The sequence below is a fragment of the Pelophylax lessonae genome, assembly GCF_965119305.1.
Source record: "Pelophylax lessonae genome assembly, chromosome: 3".
Lineage (NCBI taxonomy): Eukaryota > Metazoa > Chordata > Amphibia > Anura > Ranidae > Pelophylax > Pelophylax lessonae.
Window position 1 is genome coordinate 361,882,576 of NC_138770.1, and position 27,535 is coordinate 361,910,110.

General features: G+C 40.4%; 1 protein-coding gene across 1 annotated transcript in view; it reads left to right on the plus strand.

Annotated features, from left to right (window-relative positions):
- The window catches only part of CYB5R4 (cytochrome b5 reductase 4), a 270,390-nt gene that overhangs the window by 224,637 nt on the left and 18,218 nt on the right, over window positions 1–27,535 (plus strand). Inside the window, exons 12-13 of the mRNA XM_082249678.1 lie at window positions 905–1,057; window positions 10,887–11,037. Of these exons, the coding sequence (XP_082105804.1) occupies window positions 905–1,057; window positions 10,887–11,037 (304 nt within the window). The remainder of the gene's footprint in view (window positions 1–904; window positions 1,058–10,886; window positions 11,038–27,535) is intronic.

The window sequence follows — 27,535 nt, forward strand, 5'->3', positions numbered from 1 at the left end:
TTAGGTAATGCCAATGGGTGATGGTGAGTCTTCATGATAAAAAGAACTGAAAGCCAAAAAAGTGAAAGGGGCTAACAAGGAACAGTCAGGCTGGGCAGCAAAGGACTAGATGATGCTGTATTTCCTCTAGCCATGATATGAGGCAAGCTCTATCTGACTTTCTGCTGCTTCGAATACACATTGTGAGAGGCTCACAGTGTGCAGTGAAATTAGAATGAGCCCTCATTCACGCTGATTGCGGCTTAGAAATCATGCTAGTTCATCTGAACGCAAACAATTTAAAAGCTGCATTTCAGTCTGACTTCAGGGGTGACTTCAAAGACATCTGTGCAGCTTTATACACAAATGTCTATTGAAATCACCCCAAAGTCGCCAAAGGTAGTGAAGGAACTACTTTTGGAAATCTGTGACGCGTCGCAAAGTCAGCGTTGCACCGATTAGGGCTCTCCCATTTCCAGCAATAGACTGCGATTTGAAATGCGATTGGACCTGTCAAATTGAATGTGAAATTGCGCCAATGTGAACGGGGCTAAAAGCGAGGAAATTGTGCAAGGTTGAAGGGATGGTTGAAGTCAGATGATTGAAGACCTGCAGAGGCCCAGGCTCTTCATTGTTTTAGTAGAACCAATAGATAATAATGCCTTGATCAGCTGGATATCCTTTTTCTCCAAAATTGGCCTGTCCTGGAAATGTCCTTCAGCTGCCTCCTCTCTTCACTCTATCACCATATACATACACACTCCAGCAATTTCAGTGTCCATGTCTCTGGAAAGCATTTTGAAATCTCTGGCTGACTTTTGTCATGGAAGGGTTGCTTTTTTTGCATTTGCATAAACTAAATTCACAAGTGAATTCTGAACCACCTACTTACATTGTGTTAAACAAATATATCTGTTTGTTTTAGGTGTGGAAGTGGTTAAACCTTATACGCCAGTTTCCCAGACGTTAGTGTCAGATCCACAACAAACATCTGGCAATAATGAAAAGTACATCTATATAATCATCAAAATCTACCCAAATGGAAGCTTTACACCCATGCTTGACAACTTGGAAATAGGTAAGAGTAATATGCTTTATCAGGGCTTTTTTCTCTCAGAATAAGTGCAGGAACTCACCCTCCCCGGCCAACTTCCCGCTTCCAATCCCGCCTTCCTCTGGGGAGAGAAGTAAAGTGGCGCTAAATAATGCTAAAAAGTTAAGGCTTAGAACTGCATATCGCACGGGACGCATTTTTTAGGAAACAAAATACAGGACTCAGGGGTGTATAACACACAGGGCTCAGGAGTGTGTATTGTGCAGTTGTGAGAAGTGCGTCTCACACAGGGTGCAGGAAAAAAGTCAGCAAAAGGGATGGAATTTACATTCAATGTTAAAACTTTGCTTGTGCTCAGGAATATGCAACATATAGCCTTGTGTCCAGAGTACAAGGGTCAGGAATATGCAACATATAGCCTGTGTCCAGAGTGCAGGGGTCAGGAATATGTAACATAGAGCCCAGCACACAGAATGCAGGACTCAGGAGTATGTAACTCAAAACCCATGTACAGAGTACAGCATTTAGGACTACTATCCAGAAGCCTTTAATATGTAACAAACGACTGTAAAAGATATGCAACATACAGCACAGCATACAGAATATAGTGGTTGTGAGTATGTAATGTACAAGGTACAATGGATATCAAAAATCCACACACCCCTGTTAAAATGTCAGGTTTCTGTGATGCAAAAAAAATGAGACAAAGATAAACAATTTCAGAACTTTTTCCACCTTTAATGTTACCTATAAACTGAACAACTCAGTTGAACACACAAGCTGAAATCTTTTAAGTGGAGGTAGGTAAAAATAAAAAAATATGGTTGCATAAGTGTGCAGACCCTTTTATAACCGGGGATGTAGCTGGATGGTCAAAATAAGCAATCCTGTACAAACACATGTAAAATATGAGTCAGTACACACCTGCCTCTAATTAATACCTAATAAAGTTCAACTGTTCTAGTAGGTCTTTCCTGACAATACACATTAAATGCTGCTCTATGTGAATTCTAAATGACTATATAATCAGAATATAACAATATCAAAATAATTTTAAATAGTGTATAAATTTAGTGAAAAATTGTCCAACATTAAGTGAAATCTAGTCCAACATAAATGTGCAATCACCATATAACAACAAAAGAGTCCATGCAAATGATTGCTTGCAATGAAAATATAAAGAAAAAAAATCAAGAAAAACACACAGTGCTTGATCTGCCGTGCAATTCCTTCTCCATGCAAAAAAACAATAGTGTGCCACCTCAATGTGCTCCCCCCCCCCCACCAGAAATATTCTCACCTGGGGTAATGTGATCACCGCGATTAGGCGTGATCTAAACCAGCTTTTTAGCCCACTGTTGGCTATATCCAACTTCTCAAACATCATTTTAGGCTCCTCTCATTACGGATTGTATTATCGCGATATATTCATTGAAAGATAAGAAAAGCCAATAGTGCTTATACCCTTTTTGAAATTGCATTTATTAAAAAAACTCATAGGGTACTCACTCTTTACAGGTGCTTGCAGTGCACCAAACCAACACAAGCGTTCACAATTCAAAGATACATCGTTTTTGGGACAATCCAGTATAAACAGCAGCCTTACAAACAGATCTAGCCTCCAGCTCAACGTTGGTTCCTAGGTGTCGTCGCTGTCCTGGCCCCTCCCCTACGTGTATCAACACAGAGTCACGTGTCTTCCTCAGGGGGAATTTTAATTGGACGGTAGGGCTGTCTGTCAATATATACCCAGGTTGGCACCATACTCTTGAAGGTCACGGGCGCCACCATTTTATTGTGGTCCTCAACTATTATATAGAGATGCACCAAAATGAAAATTCTGGGCCGAAACCGAAAATTCAGGATGCCCTTGGCCGAAAACCGAAACCGAAAATGACTTTTTTAACCTCAATAATCTACATAATAAAAGTGTCAAACGCGCCTATAATAAATAACCCATAAATTAATATCAGCAATAAATAAGCAATATATTCAATATCCTATTAAAGCTCTCACTAATGTGGATAAAAAAAAGAATGTGTGGCTTATACAGTACATAAATATGAACTTAGCAAATCACTTAAATAAATAGAATAAATATAAATGAGCAATAACAAGTGCAGTAAAACGTATATCCTCGTGCACGAGGATATTCGTTTTACTGCACTTGTTATTGCTCATTTATATTTATTCTATACTTGCTAAGTTCATATTTATGTACTGTATAAGCCATACATTCTTTTTTTATCCACATTAGTGAGAGCTTTTATAGAATATTGAATATATTGCTTATTTATTGCTGATATTAATTTATGGGTTATTTATTATAGGCGTGTTTGACACTTTTATTATGTAGATTATTGAGGTTCTTTATATATTTATATATTGATAATTTATTTCCCTCTATATATATATATATATATATATATATATATATATATATATATATATATATATATATATATATACATCTGTATTTTTTTCCCTTCTCAGTTTACACACTACGCTGATAGAGAATATTCACATTGAATCCTACATATTCACCGGCAGCGCCAATCACTTCCTCTTCTCTTTATATATCTATTATATAACCCCTCCCAGGGTTATATCTTGAAGTGGGCTGCAGCCAATCTCTCTATTATCTCTTTATACATATATATTTCTTAATTTCTTTATTTGTTATCCTAAGCGCAGATTCTTAGTTTTTTGATCTAAGGGGTTAACTTTATTAACTCGCGCACTGCAATTAGAAGGGGGTGAGCACTGCACTAGGCTGTGAATCCATTCTACTACTGACATTTATGCAGGAGAAAAGGGGAGAAACTGTTTTTTTTTTTTACAGCACAGCACATAACATTACCTTCCTCCACAACAAACACCACGTGAAGGCACTGAAGGGAGGAGGTGGGTGGAGCGATGCAGCAATCGGCATGGAGGAGAATGAGATCCTCCTACACTTGTCACTGTGCATTCTGGGTCCCTCTCCCCCAGGACGACAAGCTGTAAATCACAATGAAGGCACCGCATCGGATCGCGGCGGACAGGGAAGTCAATGACTCACTTCTTTCACGGATCAGCGGCCATACATTTTCGGCTTTTTTAACCCCCTATCGGCCGAAATGAAATAGTAGCATTTTCGGCCGAAAATATCGGCGGCCGAAATTTCGGTGCATCCCTACACATCAGTGTCTGCCTGTAAGATCCACAATTCCCCCCCCATCCCCTTTTCCCCCACCAAAGGTTACACTCACAAATAAGGTATTTCCCCTGGCACCCAGAATGATCTGCCAAAGCTTTCACAGGAACGCCACTGCTCCCATCCTCAACGTGCGTTCCCAAGAGTAGAAATAACCTAACCGGGAGTTCCCACCCCTACAAGTTTTGTCAAACCCAATACGTCATCAGGAGACGGGTTTTGGGTGCCAAGAAAGGCATTTTTTTGTGAGTGTAACCTTTTTGTTCTATTTTGAGTAATTTTAATAAACATGCATGGGATGAATATGTCAAGTACCGGTCCCTGGATGATGGCATATTATACACATTGGGCCTGTGCTATAAAATATGTATTGACCTTCCTGGGCATATGTTCAGGAGGTCAACAACCTTTGGTGAGTTCAGTCCTTGGAGGGAACACCGGTGGTGACACTAAGTGGAGTCAGTTGGAGTGGAGCACATAGAGCACAAGTCACTTTATTTTAGATGAATTGCAGCACGAGTGTATTGCACGTTTATTTGCACTATTGCACTTTGATTTAGCATTTTGGACTGCACTTTATGGACATTTGCACTTTAACAATTGGTTTTATTAAGAATCTTTGTTATATGACTAACACGAGGAATGTTTTATTCAATTTGGGTAAGCGCAGCTTTTTGATTTATATATTGTTTTCAATGGCACCTAAAACCTGGTGCGGTTTTGCCATGATTTATCTCTTGGAAATTACGGAAAATCTCGTTTTGTGATGCTTGTCACCTCAAAAAGGAGCAGGAGCTTCTTTTGGGCGACAAGCTTCACATGATCTAATTTGCCGCAATTGCCAAACAGCTCTGCATTTTATGTGCCATTGAAAGTAATGCCATATGACCCCACATTTTGCGATTGTAGTGCAATTGAGATGGCGGGCAGATCCCAAAACATACAGGTGTGAATGGAGCCTTATGATAGCATGGGAAGTGCCCATAAACACAAATCCCATGAAACAGCCTCCCTGATACACAGTTTAGCCAATGTATATTAGAGATGAAGTAACAGTGCAGCTGATATGACCATAAACTATAAACAGTGGCGTTCCTTGCATGCTGGAAAGGTGCATGCAGTAAGCTGCTGAAGATACTATATAAAGTATTAGAGTCCCACCATCTTAGGCTCTATGTACACGGGACGTTAGAAAAAACGTGCTGCAAAGCTAGTTCTGACGCCGGGAAAAAGCAGGTGTTAAACGTGCTTTCAGTAGCTTTTTCCATTGGTGTTATTGCACGCTTGGCCACGTTGCTTTTAGCAGCGTTTTTTCTGCCTCCATTTAAAATCAATGGTTCCCTATGGGAGCCTATTGTTTTGAATGGAAGTCGCACTGCAAGTCGGATCAGGATGACGACTTGCGCTGTGAGAATTTTGAGGGGGAACTCCACGCCAAAAATGGGGAAAAAAACTGCGTGGGGGTCCCCCCCAGGTTCCAAACCAGGCCCTTCGGGTCCGGTATGGAATTTGAGGGTAGCCCCATTCATACCAGACCTTTATCCGAGCATGCAGCCCGATAGGGCAGGAAGGGGGAGGGGACGAGCGTTCCAGGCTGACTTCCGGGCTGAAGGCGTGCGTTCCACCTTCTAAGGTAGTAGCCACATCACCTATCCTATTAGGCACTCCTAGGCGCGAGGAATATATTCGATTGAATATATACATTTGCAGCATGGGGTACACTGTACCCCTACCCATTAACCCCATAAAAGGCAGTGTATGGAAATAACGACAGGAGACGTTTTGGAAACTCTATTAAAAATCTTCATCCGGACTTCTCCGCTCTGGTCTTCTCCCTCTCCACTTTTCTTGTCTTCTGCTCTTTTGCTGTCCGCTCTTCTGCTTTTCAGAGGGAGAAGACCAGAGCGGAGAAGTCCGGTTGAAGATTTTTAATAAAGTTTCCAAAACGTCTCCTGTCGTTATTTCCATACACTGCCTTTTATGGGGTGAATGGGTAGGGGTACAGTGTACCCCATACCCATTCACATAGGGAGGGGGTCTGGGATCTGGGGGGCCATCCTTGTTAAAGGGGGCTTCCAGATTCCGATGAGCCCCCTGCCCGCAGACCCCCACAACCACCGGCCAGGGTTGTGGGGATGAGGCCCTTGTCCCCATCAACATGGGGGCAAGGTGCTTTGAGGTGGGGGGTGCAGAGCTCCCCCTGCCGCAAAGCACCAACACCCCCCATGTTGAGGGCATGTGGCCTGGTATGGTCCAGAAGGGCCTGGTTTGGAACCTGGGGGGGACCCCCACACAGTTTTTTCCCATTTTTGCTGTGGAGTTCCCCCTCAAGATCCTCACAGCGCAAGTCTGATCATCCTGATCCGACTTGCGGTGCGACTTCCATTCAAATCAATAGGCTCCCATAGGGAACCATTGATTTTGAATGGAAGAAAAAAAACCTCTATCGTGGCTGATCGTACTTCATCACGTTCGGTCGCGTTCGGTCCCGTTTTTGCGTTTGAAACGTCGGGAAACACACGTTCGAACGCAAATAATTGCTTTCCAAAAAAGTCCCTGAACTCAACTGCCTGCAAATGACTGTAAACGACCCTGTGTACATTGGCAGATAAGATAACATGCAGGTGGGTGCAGGGGCTTCTAAAAAAAAACGCCCAACTGCTCCTAAACGGCCATTTACAACGTCCCGTGTACATGGAGCCTTATGGTCAACTTGTATCCAGGTCTCCTGAACATCAGTGTATGAAGGCAAAGACATTGATGACCTGACAGGCATCAGGTGGATGGCGTAGTGAAGGTGTATCAAGCCAGTACTGGCTGGTGTGTAGTCCAGCTTATTGTGGGGGAGCAGAAGTTAGGGGGGGTTGGGCATGCCCCATGATGTCAATGTGTTTCATCCCACCCAGTCTAGAACTTTATCAGTCTGTAGATAGGGTTTGGCTGGCACCACTGCTATTTACCTATAGTGGGCTCCATGTTACCCACCCATTTTAAGCAACCAAAACAACTATATTGTATGCAATAAATGCTAAGGCTCTGTTCGCATCTGATTCGCATAGCATGTGAACCGAACGGCTTTTAATGGAGCTGGTTCACATACAGTGCCTTGCGAAAGTATTCGGCCCCCTTGAACTTTGCGCCGTTTGCCACATCTCAGGCTTCAAACATAAAGATATAAAACTGTAATTGTTTTGTGAAGAATCAACAACAAATGGGACATAATCATGAAGTGGAACGAAATTTATTGGATATTTCAAACTTTTTTAACAAATAAAAAACTGAAAAATTGGGCGTGCAAAATTATTCAGCCCCCTTAAGTTAATACTTTGTAGCGCCACCTTTTGCTGCGATTACAGCTGTAGGTCGCTTGGGGTATGTCTCTATCAGTTTTGCACATCGAGAGACTGAAATTTTTGCCCATTCCTCCTTGCAAAACAGCTCAAGCTCAGTGAGGTTGGATGGAGAGCGTTTGTGAACAGCAGTTTTCAGTTCTTTCCACAGATTCTCGATTGGATTCAGGTCTGGACTTTGACTTGGCCATTCTAACACCTGGATATGTTTATTTGTGAACCATTCCATTGTAGATTTTGCTTTATGTTTTGGATCATTGTCTTGTTGGAAAACAAATCTCCGTCCCAGTCTAAGGTCTTTTGCAGACTCCCATCAGGTTTTCTTCCAGAAATGGCTTTCTTCTTGCCACTCTTCCATAAAGGCCAGATTTGTGCAGTATACGACTGATTGTTGTCCTATGGACAGAGTCTCTCACCTCAGCTGTAGATCTCTGCAGTTCATCCAGAGTGATCATGAGCCTCTTGGCTGCATCTCTGATCAGTCTTCTCCTTGTATGAGCTGAAAGTTTAGAGGGACGGTGGTCTGATACTCCTTCCATTTCAATATTATTGCTTGCACAGTGCTCCTTGGGATATTTAAAGCTTGGGAAATCTTTTTGTATCCGAATTCGGCTTTAAACTTCTCCACAACAGTATCTCGGACCTGCCTGGTGTGTTCCTTGTTCTTCATGATGCTCTCTGCGCTTTAAACGGACCTCTGAGACTATCGCAGTGCAGGTGCATTTACTGTATACGGAGACTTGATTACACATAGGTGGATTCTATTTATCATCATTAGTCATTTAGGTCAACATTGGATCATTCAGAGATCCTCACTGAACTTCTGGAGAGAGTTTGCTGCACTGAAAGTAAAGGGGCTGAATAATTTTGCACGCCCAATTTTTCAGTTTTTTATTTGTTAACAAAGTTTGAAATATCCAATAAATTTCGTTCCACTTCATGATTGTGTCCCACTTGTTGTTGATTCTTCACAAAAAATTACAGTTTTATATCTTTGTTTGAAGCCTGAAATGTGGCAAAAGGTCGCAAAGTTCAAGGGGGCCGAATACTTTTGCAAGGCACTGTATAAATATTGATATTGTTATTTTCTGTGCACTTAGAAACACATCCAGATTTTTTTAAACAGTCATCTGAGCTGTCTAGAAATACCTCCCAATAACAAACATGTTATACTTACCTGCTCTGTGCAGGGATTTTGCACAGAGCAGCCCCAATCCTTCTCTTCTGGGGTACTCCGCTGGTGCTCCTGGCTATGCACAGTCTTTGCACAACCTTCACATTTTCCGAGGTTGAACTTCTTTTCCTCCAGATGCAATACATGCTCCCTTGTCTTTTGAAATAACCCTAAAGTAAACCCTTAGCACCTGGTTTAATATATGCACAGTTTATGTATTTTTAAAAGAGGATCAAACACCTTCAAATGCCTCTTCTCAATGAAGTTGAGTTGCAGCATGATGGCCTGTTCCTGCAAGGTTCTGAGTTCAAGCCATAGTAACTGAGGTAAAACTGTGAGGTTCAGCTGCCACTGCAGCATGCACATAATTAACAGGAAGTTTACACAAAGAGTAAATAGAATGTGCACAGAGTAGAGAAAAAACATGAGCAAAGTAAGGGGAAAACTGCGTTTTATTAAGTATGCAATTCTGTTTTGTTTACAATACTCTAAAAATGTGTTTTCTCATTTTTGGTTTATTTGGTTATTTTTTTGTTTTTATACATAAACGGTCTGAACAAGGTCAGCAGAGACCAGAACCATGCAACAGCATAAACCAATTTTTACTTTTGCACATAACTCGTGTAAGGTTATTTTCAGTTAAAGAGGGTAAATCATACCGACAATAGCTCTTTTGAGGAAACTTTGGGTCACGGTCAAAGGTGCTCTGAAAATGGAGGGATTTTTGAAGGGAACCCCGCTTTTGGCACAATCCAATGCTAGAAGAGGTGTACAAACTGGAGGGGTTTAAGAAGAAGCAGGTATCCAACTGATCTCACAATTGTATAACCAAAATGTGTTGAAATCCTTTTCAAATCTCCAAGAGGAGTTTAACTTTCCCAGATCCCAATTCTATCGGTACCTCCAGTTGCATCATGCCCTACCAGCCCAAAGGCGTAAAACCACCTTAGCCTTATCATCCCACCCCTTGGTAAAAGGAATCATATATAGATCTACTAGAAAGGGTATGATCTCATATATCTACTCTACCTTGTTGACAACTATCCAAAACTCCGCATCATTACCCTCGAGACGTGGTTAGGAAAGGAACTGGGGGGACATAGATGAGGAAACTTGAAAACTGTGTTTGCAGTCTGCTCCCGCTACACAAGTTGTCTCATTTGTTTTTACTACATAGGGCACATCGTACTACTATTCAGCTGCACCGTTGGGGCAGAAGAGACTCTTCTCTGTGCCCCAAATGCTGCATTAATGAGGGCTCATTAATCCATCTCATTTGGCGTTGCCCCAAACTACATAGTTATTGGAGAGAAATGACTGAAACTATATCCAAAGTTTATATGGTAGGGGTTCCATTGGATCCTATAATTTGTATCCTAGGTGCAACACACAAAGAAACATACGCTCCCCCCTTCCAATATTGCAATCTCTAGACTTTTGTATATTGCCCAGAAGCTGATAGCCAGATTCTGGCTTTCCTCCCATGTGCCAACTAGAAAGCAGTGGATAGAACAAGTCATTTACTCGTGAAGGAGCAATTGACTTACTGACACTGGAACATCCCCAAAAAGTTTCTATCTGGCAGGCCTGGTTGAATACCCCAGGTCTAGCACCACCACAATTATTTATGAACAGGCTTTTACAGGTGTAAGAGATACTTATGTTATGAATGTAATAGCTACGGGTTAAAGCAGTGGCAGTGAGCAGACATGCTTTGTTTTGATGGCCCATTGGCCACCTGGGTTTCTTATCTTTTCTTTTTGTTTATTTCTTTTTTCATATATCCCTCTATTATCTTTTGGGTTTATAAGTGTCATACGATCTCATTGGGTACTTCAGTGTCACTTTATGATCCGAGATTGTGTCAGCAAATAGCTTGTTAGTACCATCTGGAAATATCCGCACCATAGGCTATATATGGGGGTGAATATTGCGTACCTTGTATTCCTTTACTCGAAATGTACAACCTTTACTTATCTTTTCTTCTTTTATGTTAATGCCTTGTGATATTTGATGTATGTTTTATCTCACATATTAAAACCTTTTCTGGATTTAAAAAAAAGAGGGTAAATACCTAAATAAGCATAGAACTGTGCATTATTTAATATCTGAATGTTCTTTTTATTGGTGCAGGTGATAACATCTTAATGAGCAACCCTCAAGGATGTTTTAAGACTTCCCAAGTTGATAAAGTTGAGGATATTTTTCTTCTGGTAGCTGGCACTGGTTTCACACCAACTGTAAAATTACTGAATCATGTTTTAAATAGTTCCAACACACTCAGGTATTGTTTTCTTTTAATCTCACAATGTATACATTTTATACATACCATATATACATGTGTTTGTAATAAATATTTGCAGTTGAATGTTTTAGCTAACAAAAATCTATGGTGTGTTTTGGATCCTTTTGGGCTACATAAATGTACACAAATAACCTTGCATATGCTGCTAATTTGCATAAATCCCTAACATTTCAGTTTAGAAGAGTAGAGAGACAAAACATTTTTCAAATTTTTACCAGGGACTTCTTGAAATGTGCAGTTTTTTTTATATCTGTGACATCTTGAACCAACAATAACTTCTTGAATTATGCATTCTGTTTGAAAACATATAAATAAATCATACAGAGAAGCAGAAGAAGCCAAGACCATATGTATACTTTGTATCATCAGGCAACAGTTTTGAGCCACTTCTTCAATTACCTTATCGACATGCTAGCCATATTAGTCCTACACTAACATGATTAGGTACCAGAGAGGTGGATGGAGACAGTTCATGCATTCTGTATCAGTACATCTATGTGGAGGGGGAATTGTAAGCACAAAGTAAACCAATTCACCAGCAAAATCACACAAAATGTTTTAAGAAAGAAAAAACTTAGAACCCAATTGGACTGCTCACTGATAGGCAGGACAGTAGTTTGAAGCCTTAATTATACAAGCAAAGAGTTACTGACAGTGATCAGAGTGATATGTGGGCAGCTGTGTATTGCCTTTAGCAGACCTGTTCATTTAGGCCAGGGGTCTTAGGGGTGCCGGAGTGGCCAGTACGAGTAGAAAATGCCCTAGCGTCAGTGGGAGTAAAAGAATTACACAGTGCCCTTAGTCCTTAATAGGAGAAATAGTGCCCCGTCATTGGTACTAGTGGGGGGAATAGTGCTTTATCGTTGGTGTCAGTGGAAGAAAAAATATCCCATTGTTGGTGTCGGTGAGAGGAGTGTTTACCCCACTGTTGGCGATAGTAGAAGGAATGGTGTGTCCTTGTTGGTGTCAGTGGGAAGAATAGTGCCCCAAAGCCCTGATAAAGTCAAGAAAAGAGCTGCAATTTTTGAGACCACTGATCTAGCCCATAGTTGACAATGCATAAATCTGGTTTTGTGTGCATCTTGGTGATGAAAGGCCTGAATCTGTCACCGGCATCTCTCCTGTACTAGCATATTATAATGCACAGAGTTTGATGGCTGTGATCCAACAAGTGGTCTGGTCAGTACCTAGCTTTGTCCTAAAGAGCCCTTTGACCCCTGAAAACTGGGGCACACTAATATGAAAATCCTGTGCACATTTCGTTATCAACAGGAAAGTTGGCACCTTGCTCCAAACACCTAGAATTGCATATTATAGTAACACCCACTTTAGGGTCACTGGTAGGCTTTAGAAAAATATGGAATTCCACGCAGATAAATATGGAACTCCTGGTGCATATTGAACTGCACAGTCATACTTAGACCCCATACACAAATGCTGCAACAGAATTAAGGGATGCACTAATATATTGGAGATGATTAATACACTAGTGTATCTGACTGATCTGACAGTAGTCTATCTGTGTATCTATTTCCATTACTTCATCTAGTCCTTTTAATGTTTATACCAATACAGGGACACTTTAAAGATTGAAATGTCTTAAAGTAAAAGGTGTTAGTGTTGCTTGTTGCTATTTAGTTTGCTAAAAGCTTTAATATGCTAAATATATATATATATATATATATATATATATATATATATATATATATAATGTTCCAGACACAGTAAAAGTGACGTTATCTATCGTAAGTTAATAAATGCTGTCTAAAGGTAAACTGTAATTAGAAGATTATGGAGGGTGCCATTTATGAAGGCCACCATTTATGAACTCTCTTTTTTAGAATGTTTGTTCCTTGGCTGTCATGTTGATGCTTTGGCTCCAATACTGTCTACATAGCAAGTTTGGAAATCAGAAGGTTTGCTGGTTTTCTGTCACTAATTTAAAGTATGCTTGTTCTGGGTTCTGGGTTAATCACTTGATTAATGTACTTAAGCTGAATGCCAGCTTTTCACTAGAACTGAATAGAATTCTCAATCCCAGCATAGATCATACCTCTATACCATGTTGCTCTGTTGTCTTCAGATCCCCTGATATTCTGTTTTTTGTTGTGGCTTTGTATTATGTGACACTCTGTATATCCTGCTGGTAGACTCTGACCCTTCCAAAGCCACTTCCTGCAGCAGCTAGAGCCTATAACACCCGTCTGTAGCCTTTCAAACTCTGCAAATGATGTAACTTCCTTCACAGCTCTGATGGTGGGTGAGATTGAATACATCCTAATTAACATTCAGTCCTGCCCAGTCACACCTACAGGAAGAGTCCAAACCTCTCAAGTCCTGCCTCACAGATCACAGCATTATTCAAGAAAAAAAAACACTTCATACACAGCCTGTTCTGAAAGCTAGCTGTGCTGCTGGGCAAATGGGGAAATCTGAAGAGACAACTTAAGCAACACTCTCAATCCAGCATCCAAGCTTTAAAAGAGGTAGTTCTGTTCTTGAGGAACGCAAATAGATAGATGTTGCAATATTACATAGTAGGTGAGGTTGAATAAAGACAGTCCATCTAGTTCAACCTGTGTAGGTGTGTGTGGCTGTAATCATCTCTCATACCCCTTAAAGAGGAAGTAAACCCTCCTCAGGAAGTTGTACCTATAGGTAAGCCTATGATAAGGCTTACCTATAGGTACTGTAAATATCTCCTAAACATGCACCGTTTAGGAGATATTTACCTTTAATGCAGCCAGTGACGTCACTGGCGCATGCGCTCTGAAGGAACGGCAGATCGTGCCGTTCCTTCAGAGCCCCGTGCCGTGACCGTCGGCTCCCGCGCGCTCTGAAGGAACGGCAGATCGTGCCGTTCCTTCAGAGCCCCGTGCCGTGACCGTCGACTCCCGCGCGCACACTATACATGTCGCCCGTCATACAGGTAAGCGGACGGCACGGCGGGGGCTCGTTCTAAGGTAAGTATTTCATAATGAGCTAGTATGCGATGCATACTAGCTCATTATGGGTTTCTCTTTCAGGATGTAAAGAAGAGAAAAAAAATTTTTCTCGGTGTACAACCTCTTTAATGTTCTGATCCTTGAGATGTATGTCTAGAGTCTTTTGAAAGCCACCATACTTCCCGCAGAAACCACCTCTTGTGGTAGTGAATTCCACAATCTTGTAGCCCTAACAGTAAAGAACCCCCCACGTTGCCTGAGGTTAAAACGCTTCTCTAATAGCATTGTATGCCCCCGAGTCCTCATGCAATCCTTTCTACTGAATAGATTTTTTTCTATGCTGAGATCACCATTGAGATATTTATACATTGCTATCATGTACCCTCTCAGGCGTTTCTTCTCCAGGGAGAATAAATCAAGCGTTTGCAGACGCTCTTCATAATTAAGGTCCTCCAATCCCCTAATTAGTTTAGTTGCCCTTCTCTGGACTCTCTCCAGCTCCAACACATCCCTCCTGAGAACTGGCGACCAGAACTGGACAGAATACTCCAGATGTGGTTGGACCAGATTTTCTTTTTTTTTTTTTGCTCATGTAATGAGCCAAAGAAATGTTCTATAAAACTTTGTTTGGGCAAAATTTTGGAAACTGCTCTTGTGTTTATTGAGATATTGATTTAAAATCTTACTTTTCAAAAGGGGTGTATTTATTTATGCTAAGCACTGTAGGTAGGAAACACCTCCATATTATCTTCTTCTGTGGTCTTGTAGTAAGCTATTATTCTTTGGCATGCTGCAAGACAGGAGTGACAGAGGAGGAGGTATGACGCATTTACACCTTTCAGCACCTTCATGGCCCAGCAACACCCATAGTAACCCTAGGACCCACCCACAATAACTCCCAGAACTAGTACAAGTGTCTCCCATACCCTGCCCTGAAGCAGCTTAAAGGATCATGGGATATGTAGTATCAGGCCTGGAAAAGGAAGGAAACCGGAAGTCAGAGAACTTAGGAATTCAGTCAGGAGGAGAAGTGACATTACAGACACTGAAAACCTGCTGTATTCAGCTAAAAGAGGTAAATTGCACAGAAACGGACAGTGTGGCTGGGATTCACTCACATGCACACTGCATCTGTTGTTTTGAGGAGGAAAATCTGGAGTTCTTCTCTTAAGTCAGACACATCCAGGCAAATAACATTATCAGAAGGAGACCAGTATTGGCTGCCCTTATACTTCCCACATGACAGAGTGATTTCATATAACCATGAAGCAGATGGAGCTTGTCTTGCTAACAAATATAGAGTATCCATTAAAAAAAAAATAATTTTCATTTAGCATAGAATTTACGAGCTTTGATTCTGACACTACAATTATTCCAGCACCTGTTAGCGGTTTTCAACTAAACTGTTTGTAGTTTTGCTTGTAAGGGTTTATTCACACCATACATGCAAAGAAACGAATGGGTGCAGGTTTCACTTGCAGAGACGTGAGTTTACATCCATTTTCATGCATGCTTCAGTGAGTTTTTATGCAGTTGTCATGCACATCTGCTATGTGCCACACCAGAGTGTTGTCACATCATTTTTTTTTCTGCGTACACTTTGCAGATTCCTGCACAGAAAGTCTGTACATGATACCAGTGTTGTGGTGTGAACAGGGCACATAGAGAACTTTATTTTAACTTTTTGTGCCCTTACAGAACGCATGCAGAAAAACAGATGTCTCTGTACATGGTGTGAACGCTGTAGAAACTGAAGAAGATATACATTTTTTGTTTTTTTTACCCACCCTTTCAAAATATACTGTGTAAAGACCTTTAATTTACTTGAAGAAAGCAGTGACCGAAATCTGTATTGGATTGACATTCATAGTATTGATGTTTGTAGAGCTGCACGATTGATCGTTAACAAATTGCGATCTCGATTCACCCCCCCCTCACGATCTTAATTATGCATGCCCTCGACTCATACAGAACTTATCAACATTGCCAAGCGCTAGGAGAAAACTATAAACATGATTTACAAAGTATCTTTTGGTTCTTTTAGATCAAAGGAATGAACTTCCGTCTCTAAAGAAGGGCAGTTTAACGTCTTAAAGACTAAGCCTTTTTCTGGCACTTGGTGCTTACAAATTAAAATCCTTATTTTTTGCTAGAAAATTACTTAGAACCCCCAAGCATTATATATATATTTTAAGCAGAGACTCTAGAGAATAAAATGGCAATCGTTACAATATTTTATGTCACACTGTATTTGCGCAGCAGTCTTTCAAACGCAATTCTTAGAAAAAATATACTTCAATGAATTAAAAAAACTAAACAGTAAAGTTAGCCCATTATTTTTTATTTTGTATAATTTGAAAGCTAATTTTACGCTGAGAATCGTGAGAGAATCGTCAAGCCTTTAGGATTTATTTTAGTTGGCTTGAATTTCTGCTCTGTGTAACTCAGTACAGTACATCTCTTCTCTTCGGGGGATGAAATTTCTTGGGAAACAATGTGGAATGGCAGAGGAGTGGGGAGCGTACATCACCTATCCCTTTGCATACACTAGTCAACCCTTTACTTTCTACATACACCAATCCTCCCCTACAGAAACACGCTTTATTTAAATGCCACTCAATTGTGGTATTGTGTGAATTTCTGTCAATATGTCCAGCCAATATAATTCAGTCGCCATTTCTTGTACTGCCCCTCTGCATTGAGATTGTTAATTACATAAAGTAATACTGAGGTTAGACAGCATGTTCTATAATTTCATGATCTACTGTCCTTGGGCTATGAAGATAGAAATGTGAGTGACATTTCTTTCTGGTCTTCTGGTCAGTGTGTTTGTGCTGCTCTCAGTTCAATGTTACGTTTTATATTTGCAATCTTCTGCTTTTTTGTTTGTGTTTTCAGAATCAGTTATTTCAAATTACTATAATACTACCTGATGTTATATGAATGCAATTTGTTGTGTGCCAATTTGTAATCATCAAGTATGCTGACTGCTGTAACTTGGGTTTAGGAAATGCATCAAATATGCATTTGCTTAAAGTGAACCTTTTTTTTATTACAGAGCAAAGCATCAGGCGTGCTTTAATGCTAGCACTTAGAATATTCCTATTATTTTTCTTTTTCTGTTACGGCTCTTCCTTTTGTATTTTTGTGGTCCCTACTACCTAAGCAAAATCTAACATACTTTCAAAAATTGCAAGATTCTTGCAGCACATTGCTCAACATTTCTTTTTTTTTTTTTATTTACAGCAGCTCCCACATTGTTTTTTATTGCTTACATTTAGGACCACACCAGTTTGGCATGGGAACAATATTGCTTGCTGTTTATATTAACACCAGCTGTCTAAATTACATGCTTAGGAAATTACCTGTTCACACTTTTGCAATTAGGATCAATCCCCAGAAAAAATATCCTGTGATTATAAAACAGTGCCAAATATTTATGTATGTGTATATATATATATATATATATATATATATATAATTCTCTTTTTGTGAGTGATAACATCCCCTCTGTTCTCAGCTGCATAAGAGATGGGGGAGGAAAAACAGCAGAACACTGGTCTGCCCAGTGAAAGGCTGTACAGGGGGGGCATGTCAAAACAAGTCTTATCATTGGGGAGGAGAGTAGACTGAGTTCCCAGCATAGCTAGAGAGCTGACCACGATGTGTTCTCCTGCTTAGTATGGCCAGTTTTTAATAGGAAAACAGAGAAACTGTCAGGAACACCGGGGATTTCATACAAGGGAAGCAATACAAATAACAGGATACTTTTTCATACAATTGCATGGTACAGCAGGCACATATCAGGAATATGAAATGTTGAGTTTACATATTCTTTAAGCCCAAATGGATCCTTGTTTTGCCTTCATATGCCCATTCAACTCCACTGATTTATATGATATTACTTCATAACTAAATTCTTGAATGTTGCTCAAAATAAAAAAAGTTTGACTCATAGTGCTTTCTGTGCGCTACAGGAATAAGGTTTACACTGTCCCCTTAAGGTGTGGATGGAGGCTGTACACAATAAATACTTAAATCTGCTGAATCTGTACTATCCCCTTAAAGTGGATGTAAACCCTCACATATACTCAGTGAAATGAACAGCCTCAGAGGATACACAGAGATGAGACAAATCTCCCTACATAAGTTTTAGATGTATATCTGCTGTCTTCAGCTCTCTATATTCTTCAGAAAGTGCAAATTGTGTTAGAAATGTTTCTTCCTGTTTCAGCAGTGGGTGGGGAGTCTAAGTATACACTGTGTGTAATCTGATTGGAGGAAAGGCACACACACCCCTTCACATATGCAGAGGAGCTAGGAAACTTGTAGACCTATGATTTGAATAGACAAGCACTCTGCTTATCTGTCTCTAAGTTACCTCTCCAAGACAAATTTCCAGCTGCTTTTATCTTCTGTGTCAGAAAGCTTGTCAGAAGTTATCATGCTGATAACAGAAAAGTAGAAAGAAATGGAACTTAGGGCTTTGGAGAGAGATAAGTAAACACTACAGATATGTGCCCACGTCAGATTTAATGAATAGGGTTTACACCTACTTTAAGGCACAAGTGACCTCTGCTTACTGTTTGTGCTGAGCGTACTCACTTATGACAGACTTTCTAAACTTGCTTGCTTACATCACCAGCTCATCCCCTTACGCGTTACATCAACATCACCTGGCTTTATCATTTTTTTTCATTATAGATTTGTTGTTTTAAATGTGTATATGCATAGTTTACAGTGCTATATCGAGAGTTTTGTAAATCTGACTGACTAGTGTGTGGGACACTATATGATCAAAGCAGCAGCAATTAGAATTTATATTAGCACAAAATGAGGGCGTTATTGGTTTACAATTTAATATTGGTTGTATAGGAGTTACTTGTGTTTACTATAGGTCAATCCACAGAAAAGTGATATAGGTAGTGAGATCCCCCTGCCATAGTTTCTGGCTCCATTCCTGACGACTCAACTCGAATACCTGAGAGACAGAGAAATTGTTCAAAGAGGACCTTGTTCTAAAATGTATTGTCCCCTTATGTGGTTGCCCCACCTCCTGTTGACAGAAAACTGCATTACAGGACTAAGAAAAAATAAATGTGTGAAAAATACCTTACTCTTGGGTTCTGGGTGCTTCTGGACACTGACATCACTGAGCCTCACAGGGATCTTGGGAAAGCCTATGATCCCAATTCTCACAAATACGGCATTGGAACCTATGTTATCATGGGATTTGGATTTCTTGCCTTGCCTTGCCTTTCCCAAAATCCCACAAAAAGCGCCATTAAAATCACATTGTGCCCAGACAAATCTGTCAGAAGCCTGGAGTTGAGTATTTATTTCCAAGTTTTTTTTCCATAATACATCATTTTGACAGCAAGTGGCTGAGGGCAGCCACATAAGCAGAGATTGCATTTTAGCAACTTGCCAGCATCTACCAAAAATGAAAGTTTAAGTTTCACAAAAGATTTGTTGGATTTGTATCTAGCATTAAGGTCATGTTACCAGTGGGGTACCTCAGGGATCTGTACTGGGACCAATTTTGTTTAATATCTTCATAAGTGATATTGCAAAAGGCCTCGATGGTAAGGTTTGTCTTTTTGCTGATGACACAAAGATATGTAACAGGGTTGATGTTCCTGGAGGGAAACGCCAAATGGAAAAGGATTTAGGAAAACTAGAAGAATGGTCAGAACTCTGGCAACTGAAATTTAATGTGGATAAGTGCAAGATAATGCACCTGGGGCGTAAAAACCCAAGGGCAGAATATAGAATATTTGACACAGTCCTGACCTCAGTATCTGAGGAAAGGGATTTAGGAGTAATTATTTCAGAAGACTTAAAGGTGGGAAGACAATGTAATAGAGCAGCACGAAATGCCAGCAGAATGCTTGGATGTATAGGGAGAGGTATAAGCAGTAGAAAGAGAGAAGTGCTTATGCCGCTGTACAGAACACTGGTGAGACCTCACTTGGAGTATTGTGCGCAGTACTGGAGGCCATATCTCCAGAAGGATATAGATACTCTAGAGAGAGTTCAAAGAAGAGCTACTAAACTAGTACATGGATTGCAGGAAAAAACTTACCAGGAAAGGATAAAGGACCTTAACATGTATAGCTTGGAAGAAAGAAGAGACAGAGGGGATATGATAGAAACATTTAAATACATAAAGGGAATCAACTCGGTAAAGGAGGAGAGCATATTTAAAAGAAGAAAAACTACCACAAGAGGACACAGTTTTAAATTAGAGGGGCAAAGGTTTAAAAGTAATATGAGGAAGTATTACTTTACTGAGAGAGTAGTGGATGCATGGAATAACCTTCCTGCAGAAGTGGTAGCTGCAAATACAGTGAAGGAGTTTAAGCATGCATGGGATAGGCATAAGGCTATCCTTCATACAAGATAGGGCCAGGGACTATTCATAGGATTCAGATATATTGGGCAGACTAGATGGGCCAAATGGTTCTTATCTGCCGACACATTCTATGTTTCTATGTAAATGTTTTCTAAGAGGTAATGGTACAATACAGGATTTACAGCCGCATAGTTAAATGACTTGTCTAATTTTTTTTTTTTTAACTCGGGGCATCTTTTTGCATGTACTTCCCTAATTTTTACACATTTTGTTTTGTTATGTTACAGCCATTTTCCAAAATGAATTAAATTAAATATTTTCCTCAAAATTCTACAAAAATACCCCATAATGACAATGTGAAATATGTCTTTTTTTTTTTAAATCTTCGCAAATTTATTAAAAATAAAAAACGGAAAAAATCACACGTACATAAGTATTCACAGCCTTTGCCATGACATTCAAAATTAAACACAGGTGCATCCTGTTTCCACTGATCATCCTTAAGATGTTTCTACAACTTGATTAGCATCCACCAATAGTAAATTCAGTTGATTGAAACATGATTTGGAAAGGCACACTCCTGTCTATATAAGGTCCAACAGTTACCAGTGCATGTCAAAGAACAAACCAAGCCATGGAGTCCAAGGAATTGTCTGTAGACCCCAGAGACATTATTGTATCAAGGCACAGATATGGGAAAGGGTACAGAAAAATTTCTTCAGGTCCCAATGAGCACAGTGGCCTCCAATTCATCCGTAAATGGAGGTTTGGAACCACCAGAACTCTTCCTAGAATGGGTTACCCAGCCATACTAAGCAATCAGGGGAGAAGGGCCTTAGTCAGGGAGGTGACCATGAACCCGATAGTCACTCTGACGGAGCTCAAGTGTTTCTCTGTGGAGAGAGGAGAACTTTCCAGAAGACCAACCCTCTCTGCAGCACTCCACCAATCTGGCCTGTATGATAGAGTGGCAAGAGGGAAGCCACTCCTTAGTAAAAGGCACATGACAGCCTGCCGGGAGTTTGCCAAAAAGGCACCGGAAGGACTCTGACCATGAGAAACAAAATTCTCTGGTCTGATGAAACAAAGATTGAACTCTTTAACCTAATTGCCAAGCGTCCCGTCTGGAGGAAACCAGGCACTGCTCATCACCTTGCCAATACCATCCCTGCAGTGAAGCATGGTGGTGGCAGCATCATGCGGTGGGGATGTTTTTCAGTGGCAGGAACTGGGAGACTAGTCAGGATCGAGGGAAAGATAAATGCAGGAATGTAAAGAGACATCCTTGATGAAAACCTGCTTCAGAGCACTCTGGAGCTCAGACTGAGGTGAAGGCTCATATTCCTAAAGGACAATGTTCCTGAGCACACAGCCAAAATAACAAAGCAGTGGCTACGGGACAACTCTGTGAATGGCCTTAAGTGGCCCAGCCGGAGCCCAGACTTGAACCAGATTGAACACCTCTGGAGAGATCTGAAAATGGCTGTGCGCTGACACTCCCCATCCAATCTGATGGAGCTTGAGAGGTCCTGCAAATAAAAATGGGAGAAACTGCCCAAAAATAGGTGTGCCAGGCTTGTAGCATCATACTCAAGACTTGAGGCTTTAGTTGGTGCCAAAGGTGCTTCAACAATGTATTGAACAAAGGCTGTGAATACTTACATACATGGTATTTTGTTATTTTGTTATTTTAAATAAATTTGCAAAGAATTCAAACAAATTTCTTTCACGTAGTCATTATAGGGTTTTGTTTGTAGAATTTTGAGGAAAATAATACATTTAATCCATTTTGGAATAAGGCTGTAACATAAAATGTGGAAAAAGTGAAGAGCTGTGAATACATTCCAGATGCACTGTAGGTGTGTTTCACACAACGAACACAGGCTGTTGCCAGGAAAATATAAACTTCTAGTACACATTTTTCCTTTGGAAAATGCAGAGAACCTATCAAGGTAGAGAGTCTTGTAACTCTGAAACTTGTTTACCCTAAAGTGTTAAAATAAAATATTCTATATGAAGCATAACAATTTTATATAAGAGGCTAGTTGGGACACATTTTGGATTAGCAGTTTGTCCATTCTTCTCCTCATATTATCAAACAGAGCAACGTATTTCAGCCACCATGAAATGTCATTAAAAACAGTAGGTTCACAAGAAAGAAGGGAATTCCACCACACTTCAAATTCAGCACATTTATAAGCTGGACAGTGTAACTTTTTGGTAGCTCAAGGCTGCTGCAGTGAGGTAATGCAGAGGTAGACACAGAAGATACGTTGCATGGTCTGCAAGACATCAATTTGCCTTAAGAACACCTAAATGATGATGTTTTGTATCAGCTCCACTTCCGGTATCATTTCACTATTGCAGTTAAATTATTTATATAACTTGCTATTGAAGGAAGCTTGCTGCAGGGGCTGACTGTCAACTTTTGGTCCCGGGGGCAAGTACAACCCAGAGGCCCATGGTGCAGCGACTCAGCCCCCCCCCCCCTAGACATTATAAAACAAAAGAATAGTAGTGAGGTTTTTACCTCACTTATTAGGTGCTAATTAGCCCAATGCTCCACATTGTCCACACAGGGAGAGGGAGAGAGAGACTGCTCCACATTGTCCGCACAGGGAGAGGGAGAGACTGCTCCACATTGCCTGCACATGGAGAGGGAGAGACTACTCCACATTGCCCGCACAGAGGGAGAGAGTGACTGCTCAACCTTGCCCACACAGAGAGGGAGAGACTGCTCCACAATGCCTGCACAGGGAGAGACAGAGACTGCTGCCATCTTCTCAGTTTTAACTTTCCCGCTCACACATTCTCTTCACAGACACAGCACACGGGCTGCCTGGAGTGTGGGCGGGCACAGGAAGAAAGGGACGGGAGGAGACAGAGCTTAATCACCCTGTCCCCTCGTGTGGAGGAGGGAGTAGGCTGTCCTGGCTGGGCACTGTAAGACAGGAATACAGAATCAGCCCTGTGATAGGTACACAACACATCACCGGCTAATAAGCACTGGATGTAGGAATGTTCCCACCTCCACATTATTTCAGCCATGCCGAGAAATAGACTCGGCTAGCTCCCAAACTGCACATGTGCAGGTCTGCTTGCAGCACAACGGCCTTTGTACAGGTCACCAGATCGGCCCTGGGAGCAATTGCATCTCTGCCCCCTGTCCAGTCTGCCCCTGGCTTGCGGTTTGCTTTTATAGTCACTGCAACTTTTTGATTGGACAGACCAACAAACAAAGGAAAGAGTTTGATGTTTCTTGAACTATAGTCAGTCTTCTCAACAGCACAAATGTCCAAGGGTGGGCAGGAGAAGAAACTAAATTACGAAATAATTTCATTTTTCAAATTTTAAGTTTTGGTGTTTCCCCCTTATGTCATGACATAAATAGGTCTTACATATATATATATATTCTAGGCGTTTGAAAAAATACATTTAAAAAAAAACATGAAGGTTTAATTAAGGTTTAATATCTTTTAAGAAATATATTTGTTTATGAAATACATTTTTAAATAATATAATTTGTTTATCTTCAAAACAACAGAATTATTCAAAGAGAATGCTTAAATATCAGTCAAGAACGATTGTGCTCATCACCTTAATATCAATTACATTTCGGGTATACACAACAATTCTCACACTGCAGGTCATTAACCAAGTAATGAAGTTTCTTGGAAACCATTAAAAATCCTAATGATAGCTGTTGTAAATCAAACTTGACCTTGGATAACTTTTGAATTATTAAGTAAAAGCAAGTTTTTATAATACTATTTGCTCTCATTAAAGGACATTAGTGAGCTATAATTGTTCATTTATCTTCAAACAGCAAAACCGGATATTGTTTCACAATATAAGGTGCCTAAAGCTAGCCATAGACTGTGCGATTTTCTTTCCTGCAACCACTTGGGGTGCACAGGAAGCCATCCCTGCCAAGAGAACACAGTGATTATTGCTAGCGGCTGTAATAGCCACTGGCATTAGTTGCATGTAAAATCTGACAGACTGATTGTACCCAAGTTAATGGATCAATGATCAACTTGAGTACATTCAGCCTGCCCACACCTTGTTCTAATTTTGGCCAGTTCCTGCTGAACTGGCTGAGATTTGAACCATTTATGGCCTTTACTGGTACCAAAGCAGACTTATTTTCCTTGCATGCTCCATGTATATAGCTAGGAGCAAAAGTAGAACAAAACAAGGTGAACTGGAAAGTGCAATGTGGACACCCGTTCATCAATAAAATAAAATCAATTGTACATTCAACATTGCAATTTGATCAAAGCATGCTGCACACAGCTCATAGTTACATAGATTAAAAAAGACACAAGTCTATCTAATTCAACCAGTAAAAGGTAGAAAAAAAAATCATACAATCCCTTATACACAATCCTATATCACAGTTGATCCATAAAAAGGCAAAAAAAAACAAAACAGCAAAGCATGATCCAATTTGTTCCAGCAAGGGAAACAAATTTCTTCCTGATCCTTCGAGAGGCAGTCGGATATTGCCTTGATCAACTTTACCTATAAATGGTAGTATCCAGTTATGTTATGTACATTTAGGAAAAAATCAAGTCCTAAAGCAAGCTACTGAGCCAGCCAGGACAAGCTCTTGAGGGAGTCTTTCACTTTTTCACAGCTTTTACTGTAAAGAAACTATTCCGTATTTTGAGATTAAATCTCTTTTCCTCTAGATCTTTGTACTCTGTGATGGCCTTAAAGTGAATAAAGCCTCGTACACACGCACCGATTGTTGGCCGTAAATTTTCGGCCAACGTCCGATCGGCCGATTGTCGGCTTGTTAGTATGATGCTTCCGACAACCGACTGCGACTTTTCGGCCGAACAAAATCTGGTGTGCATGCTATAAAATTTTTGTTGGCCGTCACCAGAACGGCCGATTGTTTGTCAGTCAGTACAGATTTCGGCCGACAAAAGTCAGATGAGCAAGACTGGGCATGCTCAGAGAAGAAAAAACACACGGAAAGTAAACCAGAACATGACATCGCTTCTGCAGTTGGTTGTTGTTGGCCGACAAAATTCGTGTGCAGTCTAGAGCACATTTCAACCAACACAACAACAATGGACAAAAGGCGGCCGATCGGTCGGTCAACAATCGGTGCGTGTGTACGAGGCTTTACTCAACACCAAGTTCACTGTATGGACCACTTATGTATTTCTACATGTTGATCATATAGCTCCTTACAGAGTTCCCCCGACAGTGCTAGTCCCCCAACCCTCTGCAGAGCCCTCTGCCTCCCACAGCCCCTTCCAGAGCATCTAGCACACTTCAAAGCCCCTATTTTTGCTCACACTGACACCAACATTAGGACAGTTTTTTCTTCCATTGATGCCAGAGCAAGGGAATTTTCCTCTTACTGACTACTAGCACTACAGCGCTTATTTTTATTTATTTTTTTTTGTTACACGGTTCCCTTCGGGTGGCCATTGTTTACTCCTACTGACCACAGAATTCAGGGCATTTTTCCTACTACTGACATCGGCACAGTTTTTCCATCTATTGACCACTGACAGAGATTAATATCTTTCCTGTTGACCTTTGATTTTTTTCTTATCCATAAGAAATGTCTTACAGAATATGAATGGGTTCTCTACACCATACATTTTCTATATTGCATACAGCAGATTGCTGCTCTTCATATATTTTGCTTTTGCACAATATTTCAAGGCCAGTAACAGACTCGACTGTTCTGTGTAAGAGGCAATCCTAGCATCGGGGTGTGTGCCTCATTGGTACAGTACTGATTCTGTCTGTGCAGAGATGTTTTGTTGTATCAATACAGTACTGGTTGTGTATCAGTAGACATGTTTCTGCTTGTGTCAGTATGGTACTGATTGTGGCTCAGTGGTTAGGTTTCTGCTTATGTCAGTGTGGCACTGACTTTGTCTCTGTGGACCTTTCTACTTTTGTTAGTACACTAATAATTCTTTCTGTGTAAAGGTTTCTGGTTGTTTCACTTCAGTACTTACAGTGGCAGAAAAACTGGTACTAATTTGTCATAAAACATGATCTAATTCTCATCTAAGTCACATTAGACAAACACACTACGCTTATGCTGATAAAGTACGAACCATTCTAATTTGTGTCTTTATTGAACAACATACTCATTACACATTCACAGTGCTGGAGGAAAAAAGTAAGTGAACTCATAGACTAATTGCTTAAATGAAAGCTAATTGGAGTCAGTAGTTTGTAAACCTGGAGTCCAAATAAAGTAAAAAGCTTGGAAGTGGGGTTTACTGCTACTTTGATTGATAAGTGACAGCTAAAGACTTGAAGACATCACTGGAACTGGCAAACATCCCTGTTCATGAATCTATCATAAATAATTATTTGAACAGGCAGGGTGTCCATGGCACAACACCATGGTGAAAGCTTAGACATTTTCACTTAGGGGTGAACTAATTTTTGTTGTCAGTGGTTTAGACAATAATTGGCTGTGTGTTGAGATACTGTACTCTTGTGAGATACTGTACATAGTTAGTCTGTTTGAAAAAAAGACACAAGTCCATCCAATTCAACCAATGATCTGATCCTGGCCATACATTATACCATTTTCTTATTCAATTTCCTTTAGCTTTACCTTCAACTATGTAGTGCAAGGGCCTGCCTAATTGCATACATATTGAAAGTATTTAGGTTTGACCTCATATTATATGGTTTTGGTAAATCTAAAAGAAAATTGTATAATGTATGGCCATTTAAGGGATTCATATACTTTTCCTTGCCAATGTATGCTATCTCTGTGGACATACTGTTACTGTTTGTGGTTGCTTTAATTTGGTTCTGATTAAATTTTGCAAGTATGATTATGATCTTGCTATTGTTATATGGCATCATACATTTTTTGTTTTCTTCTATATGCTGTGTAAAAGTGTGAAAGGTGAGGGGGATGGGTGATCACAAGATAGCCTAAGCAAAAAAAAAGTATAAGCCTAGGCTTCGGTGCAATTGTACTAAGTAGTACTGATATGTCACTTACAGAAAACCTCTTTGATAACCGAGATTGAATGGCCGAAGATCCGGGATAGGTAGGAGGCACATGCCCCCCCTGTTTTGGCCTGTCTCCCCCTCACTCTCTTTATTTTAATCTCTACACCCCCTTTTTGACTCTATTCCACCTTTTACCTATCCTCTCCCCACTCTCCCGCCCACT